The sequence below is a fragment of the Mus pahari genome, chromosome 23 (genome assembly GCF_900095145.1).
Source record: "Mus pahari chromosome 23, PAHARI_EIJ_v1.1, whole genome shotgun sequence".
NCBI classification, from domain to species: Eukaryota; Metazoa; Chordata; class Mammalia; order Rodentia; family Muridae; genus Mus; species Mus pahari.
The window spans coordinates 17,753,850-17,762,984 of record NC_034612.1 but is presented as its reverse complement, the minus strand read 5'-3'; the positions used below and the strand labels follow the sequence as shown (position 1 = coordinate 17,762,984).

Sequence of the window (9,135 nt, the reverse complement as noted above, 5' to 3'; positions counted from 1 at the left end):
CCTGGAACTCACTTTGTAGACCAGGCTGGCCTCGAACTCAGAAATCTGCCTGCCTCTGCCTCCCGAGTGCTGGGATTAAAGGCATGTGCCACTACACCCAGCTTCCAAATTTATTTCTTGATAGCTGTTTAAAGAACAAAAAGAAAACCTTCTAGCAGATCAGCTTGAGCCACCATTGAAGAGCCCAACCCTGGCAGAATATGAATTCACGATTTCTATTAAATGTCATATAGATCTTAATTTTGAGGCTATAAAACTGAGCTATAAAAACACCTAGGAAAGTCACTGGACTCCTTCCTTCTTCTTAAATGGAGAAATAACCAGATTGTTGAGGTAATGAGAAATCAATGCTGAGCCGGTTCGGGAAGCTTCGTTCAAATTGAAATTTTCCAGAGGTGAAGTGTACAAAGCCAGAGATTATTCTGTCCCGACAGTGAAATGTGCTTCATCATCAATTTCTTAGATTTAAAAAAAAAATAGATATAGGCATAAGTATGGGATATAAATGTAGAGATATATTATATAGATAGACCTCTACATTAGCTATACAGTGAGATTACATATAGATAGACATAGAGATAGATAAACGGAGATATGCATATAGATACAGACATAGATATAGACGTGGAGAGAGATGTAGAGGTGGCTGTAGATATAAATGCTTCAGTTGGCTCTCCTTGTAAGATCCCTAAACAAATGCCCCATACTGCTTAGTTTTTGTCACCTGGGAAGAGGGAACCTCAATAAAGGAACTGTCTCCATCCGATTGTCCTGTGGGCGTCCCTGGGAAGAATTTTCTTGGTTGTTGATTGATGTGGGAGGAGCTCGGCCCACTATGGGCGGTGCCACTCCTAGGCAAGGCAGTCCTGGGTTGTATAAGAAAGCAGGCTGAGCAAGCCAGCAAGCAGAGCTCTCTTCCTGCTCCAGTTACCACCCTGAATTCCCTCAGTGATTGACTGTGACCCGGATGTGTAAGGCACACAAAACTTTTTCCTCCCCAAGCTGCTTTTGGCCATGGCATTTACCACAGCAATAGAACACTAATACAACTCTTTCCTTCCGGAGTCTTTTCTATGCTCCTGGGGGTGAGTGTAGGGGTTCTGGCTTTTACCCCTCACTGTCAAAGAACAAAGGCTTAGGGACAGGTGCTGTCTCAGGTGCTAAAGAACGACTGAAGGCAGAGGCCCAAATCCTGAAAGTGAGTGGGCACCAAATCTCCATTTCCCATTAGCAGGTCTGTCACTTTGAAGGGTTGAGCCCTCTAAAGGGAACCGGAAGAGAAGGTTGGAGACAGGAAAGTGTCAACAAATAAACAGATAAAGGCTGAGCGCCCTGTACCACACAGCTGTCACCAAGGATGAACTTGAACGTCTCACCTTCCCAAGTTCTAGATTTGTAGTTACATACTGCCATGTCTAGTTTAGGGCAGTGCTGGTGCTTGAATTCAGAGCCTCATGCACTCTGCCAACTGAGCCTCATCCCAGCATCTAAAATGGTTCTCTTTCTAGTGGCCAATACAGCCACGTTCTTCAGTCTCCACACACAGGCTTGCTGCATGATCCACAGGTTTCCCCCCACCCCCTCCTCCTCCTCCTCCTCCTCCCTTACATGGTGCCTGGACAAATTCAAATTTTATAGTCCGCAAACCAAGACCCCCCTTTCTTTGCTGACGGTCCACTGAGCCCCAGACTCTGGCCAAGGTTCCTGGCCATGCACCCCACCCCTTTGCACAAGCCCCAATCTCCCAATCTCTCTGAACACTTCGGTCTTTTATCTCCAGCCCTACATTGGAAAACCGGGTTTCTTTATGTTCTCAATTAAGGAATAACAGCTAACGCAGAATGAGTAACTATATTTAGCTTGACTTCAAAGAGCATTTATGCTTACACATTATTTATGTGCTATGCATTGCATATACATATTTTAACTCCCAAAGCCGGTGGTCTGACAGGACAGTTCTTCTTAATAAATGAAATGCTGGTTCTCATACATATTTGAATGCATATTTGAAATTGCATTCCCTTGCTTCCCCTGCATCCAAGTCTGAGTTCCGTGGTTGATTAAAGCCAACGCCAGCCCAGAGTTCCTCAAAGCTTGCGTTATTTGTTTTTAAGAACAACGTATCCCAGCATACACTGGGTACGTGTGACATCCGTGTCTCGCGCACTATTTCGGAGTGTGAAGAATCGCATCGCAGCTCTCCCCCCCCCTGCACAGAACCAGGAAGGGCTGCCGTTCTAAACATCCGTCGGTAAAGCCATCATGAAGACGGTGGGTCCAAACACGTCTGCGAGTAAAGTTCTAAATTCTGTAGTGACAGGGATGGGGAGTTTGGGCTGCCTCTTGTGACTCAGGGACTGAGACTCACCTGAGAGGACCTGAACATGAGAGAGGCAGGGTGCTTGTGCCACCAGCCCCCAGAATACACTGTGTCACAAGATAGTTAGAAGACCTTCTCTTCTGCTCCACCCTGCCCCCCCCCCCCACACACACACAACTACTGCGGAGAAGACTAGCCGGCAAAGTCCTTGTGTGTTAGTTTTTGGTTTGTTTGCTTGTTTGTTTGTCTGTGTGGCGTTAGCTTTGTTTTGTTTTGTTTTAGACAAGGTCTCCTGTGAGCTAGTCTCGAACTAGCTATATAGCAGAAGTTGACTTTAAACTTCTTTTTTTAAAAAAAAAAAAAAAAGAAAAAAAGATTTATTTATTTATTATATGTAAGTACACTGTAGCTATCTTCAGACACTCCAGAAGAGGGCGTCAGATCTCGTTACGGATGGTTGTGAGCCACCATGTGGTTGCTGGGATTTGAACTCGGGGACCTTCAGAAGAATAGTCGGGTGCTCTTACCCACTGAGCCATCTCACCAGCCCTGACCTTAAACTTCTGATCCTCCTGCTTTTACCTCCTGAATGTTCTGTAACAGACAGGTATACACCACTATGCCTGGTTTATACATGCCAAACAAACGTTCAGCCAGCTAAAGTCCTCAGTTCAGAAGTACCCTGGATGTCTAGATGCATTGCATGCGTGTCCCTCCAGGGCGAGAACAGAAGCCACTGAGCATGCTGGACGGCTCTACCTCCACCAGGAGCTGGGAGGCTTATAAGAACCTCGAATTCATGAGCTTTCTTTGCACAGTCTGAACTCACACCAATGAGGCAAACACGGGGGCGGGGGGGGGGAGGAAATGACTCTCCTTACCTGAGGGTTGGAAAACAGCAGTCCCGTGACCCCGTGCTCTACCACCGCCGAGTTCCCAGGGATGTTCCTGGCCAGCACGGGAACTTCCAAATCCATTGCCTGTGAAGACGGGAAGGAGTGAGGATGAAGGGTAGCATCTAAGAAATAGGCGAGGGGGCCAGAGAAGATGGCTTAGGTGGTAAAGTGTTTGCTCTGGAAGCATCAGGACCTGAGTCCAGTCTCCTGGAACTCTCATAAATAGATAGATAGATGGATAGATAGATAGATAACCAGGCATGGTGGTGCATACCTATAATCTCAATACTGGGGGTGCGGTGGCAGGGACCAAACCAGGGGGATCCCTGGAACTTACTGGCCAGCCAATTTGGCCTATTTGTCAGGCTCCAGGTTGTGAAAGACCCTCTCTGAAAAACTAAGGAAGATGGGGCTGGAGAGATGGCTCAGAGGTTAAGTGCGCTTGCTGCTCCTGCAGAGGATATGAGTTTGGTTGCCTACGGTACCCAAGCTGAATGACAGTTCACAATCACTCTAGATCCAGGGGGGCTCCAGCGCCCTCTCCAGGCCACCAGGGACACCCCCCACATGTGTACAATCCCCCACATAGACACACATAACATACATCATTTAAAATTTTTTTTAAAAATCTTTTAAAAAAAAAAAAAAAAAAGGCAAATTCTGAGAACAGACAAGCTCTGAGACTACGCGAACACATTGGGAAGTTGGTCCTGACAGAGCTGGAGCTGGCACAGCCCCGCGCTAGACGGTGTTTGGAAATAGGCCTGCTCGCTTTCAGAGTAAATGCACAGAGCAGGCAGGGAAAGACAGAGGGAGGGGCAGAGCCCCGGCGCTGGGGGGACAGACACACGAAATGTCAGGACACGAGACACACACACAGCTTCCCTTTTCCAAAACAGACTCACCTGGCCTCCCTAGACTAGATCAAGCTCCTCCTATGGGGTGGGCAGATCTTCCCTTCAATCTCTCTAATATCCCTGTGGCCCAGCCCCCCACCCTTCTTAGAGCTGCCTGGGGTGGGGAATGGGGAGGTGACAAACTTTCTCTGTAGCTTTAGCTGTCCTGGACCTCACTCTGTAGACCAGGGTAGCCTCGAACTCATAGATTCACCTGCCTCCAGCGTGCTGGGATTAAAGGTGTGTGCCACACTACACCTGGCTGAGCCAGTCTTTCTCTTCCACGGCACTGGCACGAGGAACACAGCTGCTGGAACCTGCACCCCATAAAAAGAGAACAGCTGGGCTTTAGGGGATGCACAGCCCACCTGCAGGGTGCGGCTTGTAAAGCTTGCAGCCAGGCAGGTCCTGGGTCAGACTGCCCTATGTCTATTGTCTCGAAGAAGGATTTGCTGTGACTTGGTGGCATGGGTGACCGTTCTGGGGGATCACTGCTAGTACGGGAGAACGACTTGATCTGAAGGTGTTCATACAAACTCACAGAACGTAGCGGGAAGTTGGCCTGGGTGAGGTTGGCCAGTGGCCGGCTGGCAGTGTATTTCGTCTATGCAAAGACCACCCTGCCCCTTGCAAAATTCCTTGCAGCTTCCACATCCCAAATGCATGCCCTTAGCAAGTCTTTCTCGTTCTGACACTTGAAAAATAGCTTCGGCTTGCTTTTCAAAAGAATAAGGAATGGCCCTGTCCCATGCCCCCACATAAAATCAATCTCTCTCTATCTCACCCCCCCCCCATACTTTGGCACCAAAATGGCACAAGCATTTTAAAACTCTCTTACAGGGTCCTTCAAGGTTTTCCAATCACTAGAGCTAGCGTGACTGGCTATGGTCAAGCATGCTCTCGCTCACTCTTAGCATTAGATCTTCCACCCTTCTCCCACCGAGGTCCCAAAACCTAACCCAGAGGTCTGGTCTGCATGTTGGCTCCATCTCCGTTGGTGGTCCAAACAGGAAAACCGGGAATACGAAGACAGCCCTTTATACCCTTTGGGTATGGAGGGGTGCATGCGGATGTGTAGAAGATAAAGGAAAACTTGGCATGGCCATCGTCAGAAACTGCCCACCTTGGTATTTTTTTGAGACAGGGGTCTCTCGCTGGCCTGGCGCTCACAGACTCTATTAGGCTGAGTGTCCAGCGAGCCCCAGGGGTCTGCCTGTCTCCCCTCTGCACAGCCCATCCTTCTCCATCCCCAGTCACAAAGCAACCATGCCTGGCTTTTCCCATGGGTCCTGGGCATTGGACTCAGCACAGCAAGCACTGCACTAACTGAGCCATCTCTCCATCTCCTCCCTTTAAGGTAATTCTATTGGGCGAGGACCTGGGGATGGGGGTGTTAGTATTTCAAATCCACAATAGGCTTGAGTATGAAAGGCCTGGCGGGCTTTTAGCAATAATCACCCGGTTGCTGTGCATCTGGCTGACATTTGCTCTTGACACTTTTTTTTTTTTCTGCGAGAAGTGTGTATTTTAGCCAATGGGCATTTGTACTTGCTTGCTCCAGAAAGCAGATTCAGAAAGGTCGAAAGTTCCCTTCCTGGCCCAGTTGATGGGCGCTTGTTCCGTGATTAACACACTGGCCATCTGAAGGGATTCTGAAGAGGCACGCCGACCACTCCCCCTAAAATCAACTTCTTTCAGAGCCGGTCTCCCAAAAGGTTATTTTGCCTTCTCAAAGGAAGGCTGCAGCGACAACAACGCTTCAAGAACATGGGGATTGCTAGCAGCTGCCCTTCCTAGGAGGCAAGCTGAGTGCCCACAGCAGTTACTCCACAGAAAAAGCTGGGTGTGCTGCTCAGAAAACCATTCAGCCAACTTCGGGCCCTTGGCCTTCCCCCATACAAATGGGGAATGTGTATTTACATATGGAAGAACAACTGGGCACCTTCTCTAGGCTGGTTTAAAAGTTAGTTGCTGGGGGCAACAAACCGCCCCAGTGGCTGGGGCTGAGCACCCAACCAAGACTGACGGTTATCACAGAGCACAGGCTTCTTTGCCGGACACAAAGATGACACAAGGCCATGTCGCGCACTTTTAGAGCACTTGATGCAAATTCATACTTGCTCCAAGGTATCTAGACGCCCTCTTCTGGTATCCACCGGCAACTGCACTCACTTGTACATAGGTCCTCGCAGACACATATGTACGTACGTGTAACTTAAAATTTTTTAAATAAATCTTTTTTTTTTTTTTTTTTTTAAATGGAGAAAAGCAAGAATGGTACCACATCCTGGGCATTCGAGCTGCAGTTACCTCCAAGATGGCGGCTGACATGCCCTCGGAGACTGAGCTGTTGACCAGCGCAAAGCAGCTCTTCACCACGGCATGCAGATCTTCCTGGCACATCTCTCGGATCAGCCGCACCCCTGCAGCCCTGAAGAGGACAGAGCAGAGGTGGCACAGCTGTTTCAGCCCTCTTCATAGCCCCACTCAATTTTATGTGAACAATTAAGACCCAACTTGTACATCGAGTGAAACTGGGTCCCTTATTCCTGGCAGGGGGAAAAAAAAATGCAATTTAGACAGATACACCGATCAGTATACATTCATCAGCTAAATACAAGGAAGCTCCTTCATTCTTCGAAATCTTTGTTAAGATTTATTTATGTGTATCAGGGTTTGAATGCATGCGTGTGTACCAGGTGACTGCATTACACACAGAGGCCAGAAGACGGCATCCCGTCCAGATGCCCTGGAACTGGAATTACAGGTGATTGTGAGCCATCCTATGGGTGTTGGGAATTGAACCTGGGTCCTCGGCAAGAGCAGTCAATGCTTTTCACCAACTGAGCCATCTCTCCAGTCCCCAGATCTTTGCTGTTTTAAATAATTGCATTTTCCCCAGTGTCATCAGTAAATAAGGAAAACCCCATCGTCTTCAAGAGCTCTTCACTAAATCAGGGATGGAGACGCGCACCTAGGGCCCAGTCACATTAAAGGCTTCTGATTCCAGGCCACCCTGGGATCTGCAGCAAGACCCTTAGCCAGAAACCAAGTGCTTCGCTCTGGCCTTTCCCCAGATGACTGGGGAGACAGAGCATCTTACATTTTGAGTGAGTCCATTTATTGCCCTCTACCCCAAACCCAAAGCATGACCTTGGGAGGTCAGAGGGAACATTACTGGAGGCTGCACTTTCAACCCTGCTTAGAGCAGAATCAGAGGTCAGTAAGCTGGGACTCCTGAACTGCTCGCTCTGCCACGCAGAATTCCCAGTGTGCCAGCAGCCTGCAGGTACCCCTTGCCCGTCACTCTTACCTCCTCACCCGCTCTTTCACTTCCCTTGTAAACACTGGATCTACCTGGAAAAAAAAAAAAAAGAGGGACAAGAAACCCTTAAAAGTGGCTGGCACATGGCTCAAGCAAGTACAGACCCTTGCTACAAAAGCTCGAGGCCCTAGACATGATCCCAGAAACTCACGTGGTTGAAGGTGCTAACTGACTCCTGAATGCATTGTCCTCTGCCTTCACGTATGCACCATGACGTGTATACACACACACACACACACACACACAATTTTTAAAAAAAAACTCCGACTCTTCAGGCGGGACCAAATGGTAGAGCAACTATCGTGCACAAAGCGCTAAGTCCAGTTCCTAACACTACATAAACCAAGTGTGATCATGGAAAGCCTGTGACCTCAACACTTGCAAGGAGGCAAAGGCTCGTGAGTTCAAGGCCATCTTCCTCTGTGTGGCAAACTCCAGGCCAGCCTGGGCTATTTGAAAGACTTTGTCTGGGGCTGGAGCATGCGTGACCTAAGTCTAAGTCTTTAGCACACGAATCCTAACAGGATCAAAGCCCACCCAGTAGTTCTGAAAGAAAGAATATACGAGTAACAGACGAACAGCCCAAGTCCAGCCCTTACACAAGGAAGATAAGAAAAGACAAGGGGGCAGGGTCTGTGTGTGACATCCTCTCTGAACGTTGAGCCCAGGGAAACCCAAGGGCTTCAAAGGACAGTGGAGAGTGCCTACAGACAGGACAATTTAACTGTCCCAATCCTTCAGGGAAAGGCTTGCTTTCTTAAACAATGCAGGTGGAATTTGTCATAAAAAAGCAATCAAGGGAATGAATTCCCATTCATTCCTTCATCAAAACAGCCCATGGAACTGAAGTTTGTTTTTAGGAGCTCTCTCAGAAGTACAGTTTTAAAAGGAAGGGCACGCCCCCAGGTTGGTGAATTACAAAAAAAAAAAAAAAAGTGTTTATCCATGAGAGTATTATTCAGACACAAAGAGAAAGGACTACATTATGCAGTAGCAGACGACTCCAGAAAGCATTCTGCTAGGCTAGGCTTGGAGGTGTGCACACCTGTGATACAGGACTGGGGGTGGGGGCAAGTGGGTCAGAAGTTCAAGGTCATGCCTGGCTCCCTACAGAGTTCAAGGTCAGTTCCCTTCCCGGAGGTGGAAGAGTCATCAATGGCCTTTCAACTCACCAAAAACTCTTCCCTGAGACATCCAACAGGCTACACCTGACTGACTACATCAGATTGGTCCCTCCGTCTCCCACCTGGCCACTATTATCAGCCCTGAATACGATTTTCAAGCAGTTGAAAAAGCTTTCTTCAGCACAAAACTCTAGCGTCACCAAGATAAAGATGGCTCAGTGGGTAAAGGTGCTTGCCATCAAGCCTGACCTGAGGTGGAAATCCAGGAGCTCTGTGTGGGGGGTGGGGGGTGGGGGGTACATTATTCATATTATTGTTCCTCCTAGGGGGCTGCAAACCTCTTCAGCTCCTTGGGTAATGTGACATTCGCCTTCAATCAAATACCTGGGAGGCAAAGGCAGGTAGCTCTCTTGTAAGATTGAGGCTAGCCTGGTCTATGTAGGGAGTCATCAAGACATGCACAATAAGATGATTCACAAAGAAGGAAGGAAGGAAGGAAGGAAGGAAGGAAGGAAGGAAGAAAGAAAGAAAGAAAGAAAGAAAGAAAGAAAGAAAGAAAGAAAGAAAGAAAGAA

The 9,135-nt window shown here is 48.2% G+C and overlaps 1 protein-coding gene across 2 annotated transcripts in view; it reads right to left on the bottom strand.

Moving 5' to 3' along the window:
- Glt1d1 (glycosyltransferase 1 domain containing 1) overlaps positions 1 to 9,135 on the bottom strand; it is a 73,581-nt gene that overhangs the window by 12,615 nt on the left and 51,831 nt on the right. For both annotated transcript variants that reach the window (XM_029533656.1, XM_021187139.2), the window contains exons 9-11: positions 7,426 to 7,469; positions 6,423 to 6,543; positions 3,202 to 3,300 (exon numbers count right to left, since the gene is read on the bottom strand). In XM_029533656.1, coding sequence (XP_029389516.1) covers positions 3,202 to 3,300; positions 6,423 to 6,543; positions 7,426 to 7,469 — 264 coding nt within the window. The remainder of the gene's footprint in view (positions 1 to 3,201; positions 3,301 to 6,422; positions 6,544 to 7,425; positions 7,470 to 9,135) is intronic.